The 21,418-nt window shown below is 38.2% G+C and overlaps 1 protein-coding gene and 1 non-coding gene across 3 annotated transcripts in view; one reads left to right on the top strand and one right to left on the bottom strand.

The window, feature by feature from the left end:
- adisspb (adipose secreted signaling protein b) overlaps nucleotides 1-21,418 on the top strand; it is a 44,458-nt gene that overhangs the window by 7,843 nt on the left and 15,197 nt on the right. For both annotated transcript variants that reach the window (XM_032584365.1, XM_032584364.1), the window contains exons 2-5: nucleotides 3,644-3,747; nucleotides 9,873-10,012; nucleotides 18,913-19,051; nucleotides 21,001-21,126. In XM_032584365.1, the coding sequence (XP_032440256.1) occupies nucleotides 3,729-3,747; nucleotides 9,873-10,012; nucleotides 18,913-19,051; nucleotides 21,001-21,126 (424 nt within the window). In that variant the 5' untranslated portion in view covers nucleotides 3,644-3,728. The remainder of the gene's footprint in view (nucleotides 1-3,643; nucleotides 3,748-9,872; nucleotides 10,013-18,912; nucleotides 19,052-21,000; nucleotides 21,127-21,418) is intronic.
- On the bottom strand, nucleotides 19,836-19,909 carry trnan-guu (transfer RNA asparagine (anticodon GUU)). The gene has a single exon. It is a non-coding gene; the product is annotated as a tRNA-Asn (tRNA).

The following is a 21,418-nucleotide window of genomic DNA, read 5'->3' as shown; positions in this document are numbered from 1 at the left end:
AGGGCTCATCCACAGTAATGCTATGATATAATATGTTGTTTTTGACTGACTATAGCTGGAGGGTAACTTCACTTTTATTAAGGGGGAACAAAAGGCTAAAATAACTCACATTGTCTGGTCTTTTAAATGAGAACAACACATATAAATACTGTTACTACATGCTGGTAAAGTGTCTTTTGTTGTCAGTAGTTGTATTATTTTAGGGAGTTCCTGCCATTTCTGACTATTTAAAGCATGCAGCGCCTATTACAATCAGATACGTTTCTGTCCCTGCCACTGTTTACCTGTTTAAGTCATGACAGAGGATATTGCTTTCATACACAGTACCAGTCTCGGGGCAGGAAATGAGTACCTGTTGCTGCTCTCTGTGTCATCTTAAATTTTATTTACTGAACTCAGGCTCAGAGGTGGGGGAGGGCCGACATTTACAAATGCATGGTTTGGTTTCTGGATTTAACTATGGTCTTCATGCAAACACCACAAACTCAGTGCTCACTTTGTGCGAAGGCTACTGTCGTAAGTCTATATGTATATGGAGGCTAATGCGTGGGGGGAAAAAAATGCAGCTATAACCTTTTTGCTCTGAACATCAAATATATGAAATATAAGGTGCATGTTTTGCAAAATGGTACCAGTTATGATGAAGGCAGGCCGCAGTGGACTGGAACTAAAGTGGCATTTTAGCCAGGTTGTGTATAACTCACACACAGATAACTGTCAGCGATGGTTTGTTGTTCTGGTGCAGAGCGTCCAGGTGCAGTGGCTCAAAATGGTGCAAAGAAGAAGCTCTAATAGCCAATTTATCATAAAAAAAGAAATAAAAAATGTCTGGACATACACTTTATTAGAAACCTTTCAGATATTTCTACAATTGAGTCAAATTGCACATTAATAAGATAATTTTAGGCTCATTTATGTCTATATTACATGTGAATACCTTACTACAATGAAAATAAACTGATCCGCTATGTTTGGAGCATACAGGTACGATATGCTAGATTTACGGTTCCTTGCTAACCATGTTTCTTACTGTAACATCTTTGCAACAATATCAGTAATTGCTTAATTTGTGTTTTAAATAAAAGCAATTCCATCAATATGTGCCTTGTAATTCTTAAAGGTTTCCAAAGTAAACCTTTACCCATGTGACACTGATGACCTGAAGCATTTGATTTAACATCTGTATGATACTTTTAGGGGCGATATGGACTTTTTAATCGCAATATTTGTGGTACCATAGTGATAATGATGAAAATGACGATAATTGGGTTTCTAGGTAACTGCCTGGCTGTGCCACAAACACAAATACTGCTCTTGAAAAACATTCAAATTAGAAGTAGGATTCTTCAGGACGCTCCTTAATAAGAGAAGTGTGATTTACATCATTAAGTTGCACAAAGTAACTGCACTTAATTGTATTTTTGAAATTACTGATATTTATTGATGCTGTCATGGAACATTGGAGAAAATAGTGAAAATAACATTTTCACTACTATTATCAAAAATACTTCTAGTGATAAGAAAACGATCACGATAAATCATCAATGACATGATAAATACCCTCCCCTAACTACTTTGATGTTTATTAGCTCCTACTTCTGCCCCCAATGCTTGAGGCATGCACATCTGAATCCCACCGGTGTTATTCTAATCATAGTGACACATTTAGGCGCTTAAAACGGCACTGATATATTTGCACTGCTTAAAGTAGATCATCCCCTGGATCCGCGACGCTCTCGGAGGATGCGACGCTGTAGATTTTCGTGCTCTGTCGTGTTGTTCCTCACTCTGCAGGCTTTCTTCGCACCGTGCCTTGATCTTCCACCTCGGCTGACGTTAAAGAAGGAAGGACAAACCGCAAGCGATTCTTCTCGTCCCTGTTCTCACAGATGTCTGTGGTTCCTGCGAGAAAATATGTCAAGCCAGTCACTGAACTGTGCAATATTATCACATGGTCTGTCTGTTTTTTATTTGGCTGAACTTTTGTTAATTAACCAGAGTAACTACATACTGTCGAAACTGAGATCTGGCATTATGATCAAATGAGAGAAACTTTTATCTCTGGGCTTTTTTAAGAGGATTTAACAATACAAGTGCATATCTTAATAGGTTGGAATGTCACCAAACATAAAATTAATTGAAAGACTTTAATTCCCGAGTCCCAGAGTCAGGAAAATAGAGTGACGTGATATTTGTGTGACATAAACGCAACTCAACAATTGAAGACATGGGAGCTAGGCTAAACATTCTGTTCAGTCTCTCACTGTCCCTAAAAAACACCTACTGCGCTTAATCACAGTTGTCTTTACTAAAGGTGTTATTGTGATGGAGTTGGTCTTGTGACGCAACCGGTGACTTCACCACCTAGCCAATCAGTGACCGTCAGGCTAATGACGTGTCATCAGCCAAAATTGCCAGACTTGGAACCCCAACAACACAGATGACATGAAGGCAGCTATCAAAACAACATCAGCTTTCAACTAGGCCTCAACAGAACCTCTGTGCCGTGTCGCACTGACGTAGTAAATCAGTCGAAAGGAGCCACCAAAAAAGTGTTATGTGCATCGTACTTGTTCTGGTCTAACATTCAAATGTTCAGAGAAACTGACTTTTGAATTCTCATTAGCTGTAAGCAATTGTCATCAAAATGAACTCAAATTGATTGCCATGTGAATAGTGAATCTCATGAGGTTGACTTTATGAACGTAATTACTGATGTGAACTTACTCTCAATGATAATCTGACTGAGATGCCTATGAATGGTAAACCGTGCTGAAAACGCCCCTGTGCAGGTTTGATCTTATATGTAAGTTACATAAACCGCTAACCTAAATTCAGTGCCTTTCAAACTTGGCAACAACTTGTGAGCTTTTCATGAAGCATCGGTTGGCGTATTTTGCGGCTAATAGCATTAGTCGTTGGCCTCAGTCGACTTCAGAACTATGGGGCATATTTTGCTGTTTCTTGTTTCCTTTTTTTGTTCCCTTTTTAAAGCTCACTTTATCCCCTGCAGTTGCCTTCTTCTAAAAATGGTTAGGAGGTTTTGTTACAATGTCACCAGATTAATTTAGACACGGAATGCATTCACCTGGCTTTTAATAACAGGTCAGCTCACCCTGTAGGAGAAACGTGTCAAGCGTGCCTTGGTAAATGTTGCACAACAACAGCTCTTCTGTTCTCCCTTCTACCAGCTCTGTATTTATGTTTCCCTTCCGTTTTAGATTTTGCTTTTAGCTTTTTGAAGGTCTGCAGTGTGTATATCTTTCAGAACATAAGATGTTATAGCCATTCTCCGTCTGCACGAAGCCCACCAACTGCGGCGTCAGCTCCTACGCAGCTAAGCCTCTTAGACGGTTTTGTTGTTTTCCTTTAATTGAAGCCTCTGTCGGGAGTCCACGGTACTCTGGGCTCCACTCGCATGACCCCGCTGATCTCTCTGCTGAACTTCTTGTAAATATCGAGTTGTGCCAAAAACCCTTGCATCCTCTTTTTAATCCCTCATGTTCGCCATTGCCTTTTCCCTTCTCTTTTAGCACATATCGGCTGATCTAGTAATTTCCTCCTGTTCCCAGCTTAATGACGCTCCTCTGTTTGTTTTGCCCGAAGCTTCTCTCTCTCATTGCGTCCTAACCTGGTTTTGCAGGGTTGTTCTGAGGTCAGACTGCTGAAATGACAAAGCTGTGACAGTGGACATCCAAGAGTCTTCCTGCTGGCCCAAATCGAGTGACATGGCTGCTGCAAAGAAGAGTGAGTTTCTGTTATTTTGTTTACTCTTCTCAAATAGAATCCACCAGCGTTTCCTGGTTGAAGGTTGCTGTACAAGTTCACTCGCACAAACCAGAAAAACCTTTATAATTTGTAGAAGAGCCTGACATTAAATCAGATTAAACTTTTTTCCTCTTTTAGGTGTGTTGGGATTTAATTACTAATGTCAGAATAAGTGAAACATTTTCAGATTTTTCTTCAAAGATAGAAGTTTTCAGATTTTTTTAGTAGCATTATATTTAAAACTGTGTGACGTTGGTTAAAAAAAACAACAACAACAAGTTGGATATTTTCCCACAAGCTTTTCACAATAGTTTGTTGGTGTTTTGGCCTATTCATACTCGCTGGTTAGCGGTTATGCTTTTTGTCCATTAGGAAGTCCCATTTGTATGCAAGCTTTAACTTCCAGGTTGACGCCTTGACATGTTGCTTCAATATTTTCACAATGTCTTTCATCAGGAAGCCATCACTTGTGTACAGTGCACCAGTCCCTCCTTCTTCAAAGTCAGTTTCACGACTTTGTCGCTGCGTACATTTGTAAACTGTAATCTTGATTTTTATGTTGCTTTTGGAGTAATGGTTTCTTCCTCTCTGACTGGCATTTTAACTCTTGATGATGCAGCACTGAGGACTCAGTGCCTACAGCAGCTCCACCGCCCACCTGTTCTTGTGCCGCCCTGGGCATCTGCCCATATTGCCTTTATCAAAAACCGCCACTGATGGCCAACCATTGTCTTTCTGATAACTCTGCCTATTTATTTTTCATGATGTCACTCAAGGAAGCATTATGCTCTGGGTGTCTACCTTAAAATTCACCCACAAGTGCAACTTCATTTTGTTCAAATGTTGCAAGTTAACCCATCAGAAGCTTACAAAACCCTGACTGCTAAAACGCTTAGTAAATATTTGACTTAAAAAAGAAAATCTGAAACAAATTCTTCTCCTAATTATTCTGGTATATGTTTAGTTATCCTAAAACAACCTAAATCTGGAAACATAGTGAGATTTATTATAGCATATATATTATAATAGACCGGGTTGAAAATGTGCATTTAATGTGTCTTTAAGATGTAAGAAAAATCAATCATGCTGCAACAACAACAAAATAAAAAAACTGCATACCTGAGTGGCATACCACAACGTGCAACTGCAAGCTCAGTTTTTTTTCTAGCAAAAGCCAAACTCTGTATATGTGAATGTACTACAAGAAATCACTTCACTGTTGAAAGCATCATTTTATCATTAACATCTAAGCTTTTTACTCAGATGGGTTGAAACGGCTATCTTTGATCTTTTTTAGAGTCGCTTTGTTCAGTATTTTCTCCCACATAAGACGTTTCACTGATAAAGCTGGTGGTGGTATTCATGTAATAAGCTCTTAATTACAACGTATTGCAACCGAGAACACCAGGTTAAGCTTTTCATCACTCTGGTGGCGCTGGTGAGAAGGAAAATTAATTGAGACAGTTTACAGCCGATTTTTGTCAGAGGAAGCAGGTATATTCTCACTTAATCATAGTAATGAGAGACAAAAAAGATCAATGACTGACCAGGTTCTTGTTACAGCCCGATTAAGCCTTCAAGTTGCAGCAGCTTCACACAAACCGCAATGACAAACACCAACTAGTGTGAGAGGATTCTGACTGCAGAAGGTGAACTTCTCAAGTCTCTAACAGAATTTCTTCTTCATTTTTTTTCCCCACCCTATTTCTTAAAGAGGTGGATTTCAGGAAGGTTGTAACGGCCACGTAAAAAGACTGGTGTCAAAATGAGGAAAGATGAAATGGAAACTCTGGCGAACTAGTTTGAAAATCACCTCAAAGGACTAGAAGACCATTTTTTTAGTTGGTTAGTTAGTTGGTGTAAGTCACTGAATTCATGACCAAAACAACACGGTCACTTGAGAAAACACAAAGACTCCCCTTGTTTTGATTTGAATTATTTTAAACAGTTTAGTTATTGATGTTACAGATGAGTCAAAAGCAGATTTAATGCATATTTTCTTGGCCTGAGCCTGCGTAGAGTAAGCCAGAAAGGTAAAAGATTCAGATGAGTGGAAACAGATACGCTGTGTGTCAGGGAGATTAGAGAGGCACCATAAGCAGATATACAACAGATTAGACTGATATGAGCCAGCTGACTATAGCTTTATGTTTATCTGTGTTACTATCTGTGTGGCTATTGATTTGCTGCACAGATAGCTGGAGGTCAGTGCATTTCACCGTTCTTCATATCTTGTAAACTTATTGGATTATATGATCTGACTGAGTATCTGAATCCTCATCTGATTGACTCTCTGGATGTCTGATCTGACTGTTAGATCCTTTTTTCTAGGAACTGCATATGAAAAAAAACAGTATATCTGTTATTACCAAATCGCTAAAAGTCGTGCCCGGGTCCTGTTTTTAAAGCCACGCCATCCAACACGACTGGACTCAGTGTAAGTGGGAAAATTTGGCTGTGCAACCTGAATCTTGTCCAACGTCATCGCCACAATAGAATATATCCTGCCTAAAATATCAGAGAATATCTTCCTTTTGATTAAAACTCAAAGGTAGAAAGTAAGTTTAGAAAGTTTTCTAAGTAAAAACACATAAATAACAAATCAAACGTTTGTAATTTCATTTAACTTTCACTTTCAATTAAATAAATAGTGAATAGCAGACCTGGCATAGTTTTTGGCACATATGTTTATGCATTTATGTTTTTATTTTTATGTATTTTGCAGTTTTTCTGATCCAGTGTGAATCAGAAATCACATCCCGGAGCTAAAAATATCTACTCAATATTACAGTTAACTTACTGTACTGATTATTTTAAATTAAGTATACTTTATTAAGTAAGAATGTTATTAAGTTAACTTCAGTTATTCTTGTACTTAAGCTGGTCTCAAGTGCAACTCATTCTAGTCTTAAAAAGGCCTTTTAAAAAACCTTAAACTTAACTTACGGGTACTTGTAAAACCCCTGGTTAGCTGTTATGCTGTTATATCATAAAGTTCTTGACTGTATCTGTTATGGCAGAAGAAACTTTTGAAATAGGAGTCACTCCTTTGTGAGAGGGAACCTGTTTTGTGCTTCCATTTGGGTCTCGACTGCTTCTAAAAACACCCGAACCGTTTAAAAAAACAAAAAAAAAACACCTTTTGGCAATGAATTCATTTTTTTGGTGTCTGGAAAATGAGCCATTTTGACTTCCTGACTGTTAAGTCACATTCAGCTGACACCGCCCTGTTACCTTGCAATCTATGTTTGCTCAGCTGGATTTACTGCTGTAAATCCAATGTACAATGGCTGCTGGAAAAGACAAGTGTTTTGTTGTTGGCTTACAATCCAGAAACCATTGGCTGCTTTCTTGTTAGTTATGCAGGAGGTTCCATTTCTGCTATTCAGACATGTATAGTTGTATAATTGTCCATTTGTTTGCAGCCATTTTCATGTGCGAATGTAAACGTTGATTTGGGGGGCGTGGCCAGCAGCGTCTTTATATGGATTTAAAGTGATAAGAGCCCTTTAAACAGCTCAAAAGGAAAAAAGTTCTTCCTAGGAAGAACTGAGCAGACTAGCACTTCATTATTGAAGAATGATTATTTAAGGAAGCATAAAAAAACACCTTTAGTAAAACAGAAAGCACAGTTCATCAGGAAAGGCTTCATAACTTAGCATTTACCAAAGTAACTTACGCAGCTGTCATAAATAAAATGAAACTTGTGATATACTAGTAAATGTCTCTTTAATACCAGTAAACAGATCAGCTGCACCCATCAACATGGTGGCTGGTTACCAAAGTAAACCTAATGGTTTAGGCTTTACATAGTTGACATGACTTTATGCTGCTTCTTGGTTTTGTTGGTGTGGATATTAAATATGGGATAATATCTCATTAAATTGTCTTAAACTGAAAGAAATCCTCTTTTTACACACTCTCACCTTTGGTCAAAATGGGATTATTTCAGCCTGACCGCTTTCCACTACAAAAGCCTGAAGTATAAAGATTATTGTTTGTCAAACGTGTAATTATGTTGTCATGGAGCTCTGTTGTGAGTCTCTCTGGGCTTTATTCAAACAACCCTTCATCCTTCAGGAGGATTGGCTTTACATGAAAGAAGAAGAATATATGTTGTATATAATGTATAGAACACAGTTACAATGTGATATTTTTCTTCTCTTAAGAAGGTAATTATATTTTTTATGTATGCCAATACTCTGTTATTGCTTGGTTATTTGATCTGGCTTATTTAGGCTCATATGTCCAGAGTTTTGCGTATTGTGCTGCTGCTGTGTTTAGTGTTTCTCCCTGTTTCCAGTTTTTCTTTTTTTTTTTCTTTTTTTTTACGGTTTCACACACCACCAATAATTTCTTAAAGGAAATGGATTTTTCAGGAAATAGTTTGGGTGGTTCAGGAAAAAGATGTTTGTCCTGTAAACAAAACCAGACAAGATTGAGACCGGGTCAACATGTTAGGTGTCTCTTTCTTCTGGACTCCCCCCCCCTCAAGCAGTGCAAATTCAACAATCTAAACAATGTTCAAACTTTGAACACAGACTGTTGCTTAAGCGCTGTACCAATATCTATCAGGTGTTCGTTATGCATGGATTTGATTTTGTTTTAAAAGTGGATCAACTGAGTATGGCTAGAGTCTTTATTAAAATCCCAATATGTTTTGGATTTAAATGACAGCGCAGCGTCAGATAAGAAAACTCATTTTGAGCCTGACCTCCTTTGACTTTTGTCATCCTTTACTCTGGATTTGGTAGAGCCTGAGGAGATTGCCCTGTCTCCGATCTCTGGAGTCGTAAATTATATTTGAAGTCGGTTTGCATTTTGATTGTTTTGCTCCAGGACCTCCAGTAAGGCCATGTTGTTGATATCATAACATTGCATAATTGCATAACATTTGCAATAAAAAGCGTCGGACATTAGAAAAGCACTTCTTGATTTAACACGAGCTCCTGCACATATGGAACATGACGTAACTCCAAACTCATCATAGTGACCCAGTTTGCAGAGAGCAAGGGTTTCTAATCTCTAATATGAGTCGGAATAAAAGTTTAATAGAGCAGGAACCACATGGGAGAGAAACTTGTGTACTTTATATAACACATCTGCTTCTGTCACCATGTGTATATTTATATTGTGTTTGTTTACATTGTACTCTAAGAATGATTACTTTAATTCAAAGACTCCGAACTCCAGTCGTTGAGCGCTACCATCCTGCAATGTATAGATGCATCTCTAAGCAGAATATTTAAAAGATGTGTAGATGTGTCTAGTTATATTAGCAGTGTAGCTAATATAACTAGAACTGTGGTTTCTTGTTCCAGCATCACAATCTTCATTTCAAAGCTGAAAGGAAGCCCAAACTCAGATTCTCTGGCAATGTCTGTTACTACAAAACAAATCTCCAATTATTTGCAGAAAAAACCAACAATAACTAAAATACTGGAGACAAAATGCAAATTGCAACATAAGACAAAGACAAGCAGACGCCGTTGGACATATTTAGTATCAAAATCAAACAGCAACAACCCTGATTTCTGTGGGAAGATACTCTTCAAATTCATATCAAGAACTTATTCACCATGACAACATGATATTAATAGGCTACTTCATAAACAATACAGAAGTTGATGTATTGCTTTTTTGTACTGTTTGTGTTGCTACTGTAAATGTTTTTCACTGTCAGTTTGTGGGAGAGAGCTCTGCTGTTGTCAGGCATGAAACCCTTGAGGTAGCCTTTTAGCCAAATGGTGTTTTCTCTGAAGATTTCTAGTTTCTCAGCAGATGGAGTTAATTTGGAGTCCAGGGCAGGAGAACAGATCGACATTATGGAGTAGCAATGAACTTCTTAAACAAACGAGTTCAGTTCTGTGACTGAAATTTGTTTTTTTGGGGGGGGTTTTGCATGTGGATTTGTGGTTGTAGTTGATGAGTACGGCGGATGTCAGGTACCCTGATGGATATTAATTTAGACATTGAACTGTTCGACGAATAAACATTGTGGGCTCTCCATTGGATTCATGAAGGGAGACAGGTGGCGGCTGCTCAGCGTCTCTTTTCTTTGAACATTCGGCAGCAGATAACCCTTCTTTCCTCTTATTTTTCAGGATGTGCAAAGGTGGGAGGCGTCCGCTTCCCTGAGGAACTTCCCTCAGTCGGAGCAACGTCCCACGTTCATTTTGACGAAAAGCTGCATGACTCTGTTGTCATGGTGACCATGGAAGAAGACGGCAACTTCATGGTCAAGGTGGGGCAAAAAATTTAATTATTACAATAATAAATGCTGGTTTCCGCTCTTATTATTAATGTTTTACACAAAGATATATTCACACACGGCATTATGAAAGATTAAGATAGACATACTGAAGATATAAAAGCTTGAATTGAATGAAACCCTGCTTTTACACGCACAAGTACCTAGTTGCAAGTGTTGATTGAATTACAATAAATGCAGCATCCAGACAGTTTGTGGTGAATATTACATGAAAAGAGAAACTCACTTAGACAACATCAGCTACATTCAAGATGTGTGAAATTGAAAGGAAATATTTTAAAACATGAAGATGTATTTAACCCGTTTGAACCCAGAAGTGGAAATAAAACAACACTGAGGTGGAAGCTCATCAAGCTAGCAATGCTAAGAATTCCCTGCAGCTCAAAAAAGGCAAACCTAATTAAAAAAAATACTTCAATCATTATCACAAAGGATCTGTGACCTTCGGAGTCGCTGAGGATCAGGGCTTTGGTGCTATGAAGCGCTCTTTAGATACAACATCTAGCTAGCGCGTGGTCTGCTCCAAAACAGAGCAGTGCAGGAGAGTCTGACATGCCTGGTGGGGAAACGGCTGAAGAAGGATTTGGTCTTTGTTAAAAATAATTTCTAAAGGCTTTATGCCAAAATAATAAGAGAGCAACTTTCCTTTTACTTTACATACAGTAAGATAACCATTCAGCTAAACAAGCTGTGAAAGCCCAGGTGGTAATGTGAAAGCTTTGTAAGCTCTGTTAGGTTAATTCAGATGTTAAGGATATGTATTTAAGATTGTGCATTAAAGGCAAGTTAGGGGGAAAAAAACCCTCAACAAGTCAGTTTCTCATGATTCTTGCATTTAATAAATAGATAAAGTGTTTGTAATCCAGCTGACATAAACCTAAAAAAATGTATTTCAGGCTTGTTTAAAGCCAGACAGGGAGAGGGGAAGTGATGTGTCACCAAGGTTTCCCTCAGAAAACTTGCTAAGCCTGGTGGTTGTGGCATTCATCCTGCGGCCCGCCGTGTTTTTGAGTTAAAAAATGTTTAAAGTTGACAGGAAATTTGAAAATATCACTTGATAATTATGTGTTATTGAAGGATTGGAAAACACCAACCTTATAAAGTCTTAGAAAATGCAAACATTTTAAAAAGACTTAAAAAACAGATGGGGGTTTGTGCCCCCACCAATGCTTTGCTTGGTGGGGGCACAAGTATAGCCTGGCGGCTTATAATACACTGGGGGAAACCCTGTGTCACTTTTGTTGCCTCAGATTGATGCCAGTCAGATTTTATGATGTTTGAGAAATTTTTCAGGATTGGCAAAATTGTGTGGTTTTCCAGATGTTTACGAAGTGTAGACTAAAAATGTTGTACCTCACTGGGATTAACTCAAGTAATTCTCTCATTCTGTACTTTGTTGACATCACAATAAGTGAAAGCACACAGTAGTGCCATGAAGACTGTTTGCAAAGGTAAATAAATGCTGTGATTAGTGTGGTTAAGCCGTTTTCCGGAGCTGAGATACTTCACTGAAGCTCCTATTAAAACAGAGGAAGACTAAAGCGTTGGCTGGACATTTTTAGTGACATTATGACTGAGCATGTTTTCGGTCTGTAGAAACCCCAAACTAAATATATATGTCCCTGAATGACATGCTTTCTAAATCTGGATGTGATATTTAGAGATAATGCTTTGATTCAATGTGCCAATTCCCCTTAGTTTCCGTGAAAATGGATTGGTCTTATCTGCGAAATCTCCAGGAAAAGATTAAACTCTTCTTACCACCATTAATCTCATCTGTCGGCTATAAAGGCTTACAACAATGATATTAGACATCTCTGATGTCACGCCCTAAACCCTTCTGGTGCTTGAGTGGGGAGCTAACCAAATGATGGTGCCAAAAGGATCCAAAGCGGAGAGATTGATACAACATTTTGTTCTAAAAGCAGTTGTCATTTGTTTGTTGTTAAACTATTATTGAGGTTTTATTCACTACTCCTTTGAATAAAGTATGAATCTGTTTGATACAGTAAAAATCATTAATTTAGCTGTAAGACTTGTTTTACTGTAGAATGTCAAAGCAAAGTTATGAGTTATAATGGCCCAATCAAAGACACACCTAATAATGTATGTTTACAGACACTCTTTGTCTAATCTCACTGAGCTTGAGCTATTTTAGTAAAGTTTTCAGTCTTCAAATGTCCAAAGTTGGTTGAGACTTTGCATCTGTAAAAATGGTTTTATAAAGTACTGGCTCAGCTGTGCTGAACACAAATACACCTCACACTTTTGAGAGTTTTGTTATATGAAAACCATGTATTATTTTTCTTCAACTTCATAATACTTTGTGCTGGTCTATAAAATGAATCTCTACTCTGTGGGTGTGGGTACATTCTCAGGGAGTTCCTGCTTCTTCCAGTCTGACTCAACCATTCATGTTGAGTCAGAGTGCACCAAACTAGTGACACACTGAGGTTTATTCAATTACTTTTGAGTGCTGGGTTAGTTACCAAAAGAATGTGGGATTATTCACAGTAAATTTGATCAGATCCCAACTTTTCATCTAGTCTGAACTGTAATTTAAAGTTGGCCAAGTAACATTACCTTGTCCTCCCTTTGTAAAGCCGAGGTCTTTCTATTTCACGCCAAATGCACCTTAACAAATATTCTCCTGTTATTTTCTATGAAACGACGCATAGCGGTGGCATCTGGTGGACCAATGGTGCTCCAATGCAGCTATCTTTTTCAAACCTGTACAATTCAGGAGCATCGAGCCTACTGAATAAAACATCAACAGAAATACCATGACATCCCAGCTCCCTTAGCTTCTGTGTTTATAGTTCTTCTATTGTATTATAGCTACGTTTGATGTGGGAAATCCCTTCAAAATGGAGAAATTCATTTTTGAATTATATATATATATATATATATATATATATATATATATATATATATATATATATACTGTATATATATATAGCCTACAATCCCATTATTTTAAGGGAAATGGCAAAAAGGTGTTGCTTTCTGAACTATTTCTCACTAAATTGGCTCGTCTAGTGGGAAAGGTAGTATAATGGACGGCATACAGAAATTATGCCAAGCTTATGTTTTGATGTTGTGTAAAATATTTACATAATCATTATAGAGTTTGGTAACTTCATTTTGGTGCTGCAAGGAGGAGTGGGCGATATGGACTGGAAGTTTTATCACAATATTTTGTGGTGCTATTATCACTAAAGTGATGAGAGCTTTAATCGTCACTTCTTTTTTAGGTAACTCTATGGCTGTGAATGCATGGCACAGCCACCATAGGCCCACAAGCAAATACTTCTGTTGCAAAAATATTCCCCTTTTTTTATTCAGTTCTTTAGGACATATAATATAATCATAATATAATAATGAATAATAATAAAATAATAATTTAGACTTTGCATCCATATAATAAAGTAATTTGTGTCACTGAACTGCACAAAGTAACTGCATTTAATCGTCTTTTCAAATGTATTGATAACTATGGATATTCTGATCAGTGACGATGCTAAATTAAAATTCTTATCACGGCAACTGATAATCAATGCAATAATTGCCCACCCTTAGTTCTAAGTAATTTATTTGTTTTGTTTTAGGCTACAACACTCTGACATAACGGACAACTGAATCTGGTTAAAATCCACAGATTGGTTCTTACACGTCCAGTGTGTGTGTTGAAGCCGTCATTTGATGATGCCTTGCCCTTTAGATCATATCCTTTTCGGGTCTGGACAAGTTAAATAAGTGACATTTGGCAGACATCCTGAAGTGGGAAGATTCATATTGTGGGCCATATTAGTGCTTTTACTGCTTGGTGAATGTTTACGTTTCTGATGTTACCAAGCTGCTTGTTTGGCTGTCAACTCTGCAAGCAGTTCCCAGCAGCCTGAGGGAAGTGTCTGGAAAAGACAGGCACTCTGATCGCTCGATGCCTTTTACAAGCCATTCATTAGTGTGTGCTTAAGTGGTTGGCACATAAAATGAAGCGCATTTCATGTAGTGGGCAGTTTGAGTGACTTTAAAAAGTTTTGCTGCCTGCATTTAACGAACATCCTAAAGTACTCTCCAGGGAGCAGAGTAGGCTTGGGTGAAAAGGACTTAGAAATTTATCACGATATATTGGGGTGCTATTGTGATAATGATAATGGGAAAACTATTATGTTTTCTTTTTAGGGAAGTGTATGACTGAGTTTTCATGGCACGACATTCATAGCGCCACAAACAACTGCACACAGTGGCTACATTTCAACACATTTTCAAATTGACTGATATCTATTGATGCTTTTGTGGAACAAACAGGGGAGGAAATAGTAAAAAAATAACATTTTTAATAATGTCAGTTTTTCCTAACATTAAGTGAAATTTATTGAGACGACAGATCAAAATTCTTATCCTAAAGAATTTTCACAATAAATGACAAACGATGTGATAAATGCCCATAACTAATGCAGAATGACATGTTTCTCGTTTTCTGCCATTTTCACATCAAGTTTAAATATATCGTTATCAAATATCACTTGTAGTTGTCTGAATTTAGGAACACATTTAGATCTGTCTATTTAGCTCAGTGCTCCATAAATGGACCAGTTTTTAAGGTTTACCTTATGACGATACTGAACCTCGTTGTTTTTCTTTGCCTCATTTGCTGCCTCAAGAACAGCAAAATGATGAAGACGAGTTCTTTCAAGTCACTCAAAGTTCCTCATTGTGCTGTAACTGAGCCTTTGCAAGTGTTAACACTGATTCACAAGCAGATAGAGGTGTTTGCTTGAAAACTGCGTTTGTGTGTGTGTGTGTGTGCGCTGGGGTGTGTGTGTGTGTGTGTATGAACTGTAATCTTGGCTGTGACCCTAACAGTTACAAACTGGCCTGTTTATGTATCCACGTTCCTTCTCAAAGCTCCTCAAACATGCTCGAGAGTGGGCACGGACCGCCGCCAGGCCAGCATCGTAGCTCGCCGCTGAGATGGGAGGAGGGTTGCTATAGTGACAGCCAGCAAGGGGGTTGCTGATCTCTGTACGCGGACCAAAGATGTGGTGGGAGTATGTGGGACGGTAATGGCATGCATAAAACAGCTGTAAAAATGTCAGATACTATAAAACATGAACAGCTCCGTCTCTTCATGTCAGGGCTCTGGAACAAACCACAGATCATTTCTCTGAGTGTAGCCACTGTTTCTGATTACAGAGGCGGAGATGGTAATGAGAGATTGGCTGAAGAAGTGTTGCTCAGAAGCCATGCATTATTAAATCTCCAATACTTGCTCCACTAAGGAGTAATTTTGAGATGCTTCTTTTAAAGAATGTTAGCTCTTCACAGACGACTTTTATGTTTCCATGCGGAGACCATCATGAAACAAGAATCAAATCCTGTGTTATGAGGTGGTATCAGTTACTAAGAGGTTGTCAGAGGGCCACGTCTTACAGAACTGAGCTAAAATAAGAGAGCCGATCTAAGAAACAAAAGTGCACTGCGTCAACCAATGAGGAAGCAGATGGTCGTATTGATTGATAACCAGACACTACATGTGCTTTTTTCTTTTTGTCCAATTTCTAGTCTCCGGTTTTTATGAAGCTCTGACTTGCATATTTTGATCAGTTCTAATTTCTCCTAACCCTTTAGTGCCTGAATTTATTTAAAATAGGTATTTTCTTTGAAAAATATTTTTCAGATTGAAGATGAATTAATGAGCTAAAGATTGCTAGCTCATTAATTACCCAGGCTGTCTCTTACCAGCAAGCCTGCCTCAAGCTGTATTTATTGTATCGACAGACACAAGCGCATGAAACTTGTTGCAAAGATGTGTTTCAAAACATCCCTACCTTTATAAAGTTCGATGTAGCCATGATTGTTGGTGTTTTATGCAAAAAAAAATTTCCAAAAACTCACATCAGTCTTTTTTTTTTTTAATCAAAGGAAATTATGAGAGTTCCCTTTCTTCAACTGACAGGTGGGGGAAGGGAAGCAGTACTCTATGCGCTAAGTGACCAGAAAAAGCTCTGGTCACTCAGGTTGTTTTTCTTGCATCTCATTTGGAGCAATTTAAATGTGATGAGAAAAATGTCCTCTTCTTTTTGAATCCATAACTTTTAAAACAACGATACACCTTGATCCTGAAAACAGATAACGTCTAGCTCAGATGAAGTGAAATAAACACCGTCAGTTCATCTACAAATCTAAAAACTTGTAGTAATTAATTTATAATGTCAGATTCCTCTGAACACTTGAGCAAAAGCCTAATTATCTGACCCCATTTCTGCATGCCAGTGCTTTAATGTGACTGCAGTAGGGCTCATTTAGACTTTGGTGCATTTAGTTTCCTAATAATGAAATTTATTGCATGTCTTGCAAGGTTTTTTTTCAAGACATACAATTTTTTGACATTTTATGTGTTGATTGTCAAGTGACCTAAAATGTATAACAGCATACCTTGTGTACACCTAAATGTTTCTGTAGTATCCACAAATATGCCTACACTGAAAAACCTGCTTCAGAACAGAATCATCTTACTGGGAAGATTTGTGTATTAGCAGCAGAACGTCTGAGAGTTGGAAAGACACACTTAATAAAGATGAGCTATGGTAACAGGAATAAAATAACTATATGTCTGAATATTATATCAACACTTCCTCTGTTATCTTTACTGTTTTGCAATCCATTGAAGCAATTTTTGCAATAATTTTTTTTCTAAATGAGTGCAAAAGTTTTAGCTTAATAAATACAATGCAAACTTTTTCAGATTGTGATTGTCAATTAGAAAAATTCCTGTGCCTTAATTTTAAAAAAATCTTATGATCAAAAATGCTATTGAGTATATTTCTTAGTATTGGTATCGAGTTAATAATGTTGGTATTGTGACGACCTCAGTCCCTACCAGTTTTGCATGTCTAGAGATGGACATGTTTGTCCATTATGTTTTTCTTTTTGGTAAAAAGCTCAAACTAAATCAAATTGGTTGGCCTCTAACAGTTTTTCTTCCCGGGATGCCCTTACTTAGCTCTATTCACAATCCTATCTGGACTTTACTCCGTAAAGGCAAAAGTTCAAGAGGTCATGCAAAGCACTGCTCCAATGTTGTGCAGTTCTCTACTTTTCTTCTCAACAAACTACTAATGATTAAAATGGTCTTCCCATAGTTTCTTGGTGATTGGCAGTGTTCTGCTTTTTGTCATTTTATAATGGTAAAACCTGCTTTTGGCAAGAAAGAAGAGATTTAGAGTAGTTGTACTTTTTGAAGTTATTAAACAGCTGATGAGAAATTTGCTTTCTTAGAATGCTTCAGGATAATAGTTTATGAGATACGAGATCAAATTTCCCCAGACAGTTTACAGTCTCTGTCTGGTGAATTGTTGTTTTTCTGGGCAAGGCTGCTTGAGTGTTCCCTGCGCTGATGCTGTTTGGAGCCTCGGCTCGGCTCGTCGCTGAAACCAGGGGCTGTTTAGGGGCCGACGCCGCCCCCTCCCACTGTAGCTGGAGGCCTTTACGTGTTATCTCTCTGTGCCTGCACTTCCCCACTGTCGTCCTCTATCTTACTCTGCTTTCATCTTGTCTAGTGTGTGAGGATTTCCTCTCTCTTTGCTGGGATGATTTTTCATGAGTTTTTCTCTTTGCTGAATATTGGGATGTGACATCTTCCCTGCTCCTCGGGAAATTACCTTCTGCTGCTCTTTCTAACCCTTTCCCACCATATTTTTCGTCTTCACATTGTTAACACAAACAGAGTCCACATTTATGAATCCTTTCATGCTTTATCACGTTAAAAATCCCTTTAACGTCTTGAAAAAAGATAGTTCTAAATGTTAAACAGTCAAAACAGCAGTCCAGATCATTCAAGTTCCTTGTTTTAACCTTAAGCTAACCCTACTGATTCAAAAAGATGTGATATATCGCTGTTAACAGAAATCAATCCGGCTACCAGTCCAGCCTTTTATAGATCAGAATCCATCAAAACAGTAAACACAAAGTGCAAAAATTCTTTGTCAGCTGCTTCTCATATGACTTATTGCTCTTTACTTATCAAATCTTTCTTTAATGGAGCCTTAACTGATTGAGATTTTACACGATGATGCCAAACCTAAGCTGTTTGTTCTTTCTTTGATTGTGTTTTGTGTTTTTCTCAATGCCAGTTTGACGTTTACAGACATAAAGCTCCAGCATGACTGCAGTTAATATTTGGCTTTTAATAACACATTTGATTTATTCGGTTCTCACATCCAAAACTAACCTAAACGTTTGGAATCTCTGTCCTGTTCCGACGCCAAACTATGTTAAAGTTTCAACCATGTGGTCCAGACTGTTGGTCAGGAAAGATCAGGGTGCTGACCAAGATGGAAGAGCTGCTCTAATATAGACATCTTCGAGTACAACTGAAATGTGCAGCTGTCAACAAGTAAAATCCAAATGCAGCCTAGAAAAGATTTGTAGTCACTGTAGACATAAATTGAGCTGCATGACATGATGACTGTTTTTAGGAGCAAAGGTGAGACTTTTAAACCTACGAAGTGTATCTACTGTTAAGCATGGTGGCGGAAGCATCATGCTGTGGGGCTGTTTCACTACCAGTGTTCCTGGTTTATTTTTTAAAGCAGGTGAGTTAGTAAGAACTAATTCTTATTTACAATAACCACCTGACTGGTGCATTACACAAATTGTATGGAATAAGAAAGGAGAACTTCTCCTGAATTACCATAGACACTGAAATGGCCACACAGGATGATGCTGCCACCACCATGCGTCTTATAAACAACGGTCCTGATTTTGCTTCTCCACCTACTCTCTCAAAGGTAGCATTTCATTTTATACTAAGAGCTAAATATCATCGCTTCTTCACCATTTTAAAAACATCTCTCCACCATCCATAGGTTGGCTTTCTGAAGACGCAGCATCGCTATGAGATAGTGTTCACCCTGCCGGAGGTCCCAGCGGTGGGTAAAGATGTGTGTCCGGCTCCTTTACCCAACCCACACCTCAAAATCACCGACATCTCAGCAGCACCAGAGGGTGAGTTCACAGGTGACTCTGCAGAAGGAAATTTAGACTTTGCATCCAAAATACAGTTTTTAGTGTCTAAAAGAGGGCATGCGCTCTATGCTCAAGCATCTTCCATAACACCAGCTCCTGGAAAATAAATTAACAACCCTTTGGGTTTAGCACTATGCTAAATTTAACCACAACATTTCTATGAAAACAAGTCAAATCAGTATCGATATGATTATTAAAAATAACTTCAATTCTTATCGAGGTTCTCTGAAGTTCTGCAGCTAATAAGGAATTGGTTGTGGCGAGAAAGCCCTGCATTGGATCATGTTACCATTTAACAGGCTCTGAGCAGTGAGCTGGGTGCTGCGGCTTTATTTAAACAGAGCTACACACTCAGCTGCGCGTGTCGAGCCGTATGCCGACACTCGGCTAGTATTTAACACGCTGCAGACAATAATGACAAGGTTAATAATTGCAGGTGATGAGCGGGGACGACGCCTTCTGGAAGGCACAGCAGATTACTAAAACACTTTTTTAACTGAACATGACATATTGAAAACATGCATAGAAAAATATTTGCTTAAGATCTAAAAAATATATATTCAGATGGCATGTATAGGATAAGTCACACTTGGAGTTTGTTTCCTGATCCCGGGTCATTTGGCTGCTAAGATAACCTGCATTGAAATGCTGGTTGAGCAAACATTTACCAAAATGTTTAGCTACATAGATAAGATCCTATTTGTCAGTTTTCCTGTGCTAGAGGTCACAGTTTTTCTAAGTGCTTTAGAACCAAAAAGCCACTCGTCCCTGGGTGGGCTCGAACCACCAACCTTTCGGTTAACAGCCGAACGCGCTAACCGATTGCGCCACAGAGACTTGCCAGTCTTTATGATGAGTTACAACACCATGGTGGACAAGGTTGTAGTTCCTGGTCAAAATATATTACATGAAAAGGAGTTTAACGGCTCTGTTTAGCTATAATACTTTATAATTTATCTTTTTACTACCTGATGGGGTCTTAATTGCTGCAGAAGTGTTTGGGTTTTAGTTTGTGTTAAAGTAATGTCGACTTAAAGGCGCCTGGACTCAGTTTTCCAATCAGGGATAGTAAAATGATGAGCCTATTTCTTCCTCACACATTATTCATGCCACAGTTGAGCTTAAAATTACACTGGGTTACAAGAAATATTTTTTTGAGTTGTCTATCTTTTTTCAACTGAATTAGGACTACGTTTGCACTGCTGAATCCAAAAATGTCATCCACTTTTCTCAACCAGGCCAGGTTTTTATTTTTATTTTATTTTATTTTATTTAAATTTGATTAGAGAAATCCAATCTTCTGGTCTCCTGACATTTTTGTGACATTATCAGTTCATTTCCATTAATATTTCTCATCCCAAAAAAAGTTTTAAGAGAAAAATAAATTGCTTTCTATCAGAGTGTATTAGTTAAATGTTACAAACTTGGATTTCTGTTAATTGAATAATAAACACTGATGAGGCTAAGTACATGTGGATTGAACATTACATCTTTATTGTGCAAAATTCAGGTCACGAACTTCCGTTTCTTCGACCGCCTCGTATTTTCAGCAGCAGGGATATCTCTCTTCAGAGTCCAACAGTAACATATAATAGGACTCAGAAAATGAAAACAGGTTCACCCCTAATAATCAGTTGATAGAAATTCCTCAGAGTCTGAAACTAAAGAGCAATTCTGACCTTTACTTTCACCTCACTGTCACACCCTTTATGTTACTGTCTAAAACTGCTCCACAGCTGACTTTTAGCAGGTGCGACCCCATGTTTATTAAATTTATGACTGGTTAGTCACGAGGCGGCTGTCAGGCCATGTTTGTTGCGATGATCCTGAACTGCTTTAAAACCAGACGACGAAGCTTAGCGGTGAGAGGAAACCCGATCACTCCGCCTTGTCTCTCCCTAACTGTGTGTGTTTGTGTTGTTTTTAAGGAGGCCTGAAGATAACGTGTGAGTACTTGGCCCTGCAGGAGGGGGTACTCTGCGAGGAGGTGCTGCTGCTGAGCGAGACCAGCGACGACGTCTGCATCAGGGTCAAAGTTCACGCCAGAGTCATGGGTGAGGTTATTGCAACAGCGTGAAAAAAAACCCAGCCGCCTAATTTTTTCTGCATTAAACAGCCCATACTGCTCACTGCTTTTTGAATTGAGTAATAAAGGAAATTTGAATTTTGCAGAAGTCATGTCACACGCTCAGGGCTTAACTTCAAAAAAGAAGCATGAATCACTTTGGGATTGCTATTTTGAACAGTCATCTGTGTTTTCTAGGAATTTCATTAAACTTTCATTGATTTTATATATTTAACACAAAAATTTCTTAAAATGTTTTTGAAAATCATTTTAATCTTTTA

The sequence above is a fragment of the Xiphophorus hellerii genome, chromosome 14, assembly GCF_003331165.1.
Source record: "Xiphophorus hellerii strain 12219 chromosome 14, Xiphophorus_hellerii-4.1, whole genome shotgun sequence".
In the NCBI taxonomy this organism is placed as follows: domain Eukaryota; kingdom Metazoa; phylum Chordata; class Actinopteri; order Cyprinodontiformes; family Poeciliidae; genus Xiphophorus; species Xiphophorus hellerii.
This window is presented reverse-complemented; position numbering and strand designations above follow the sequence as displayed.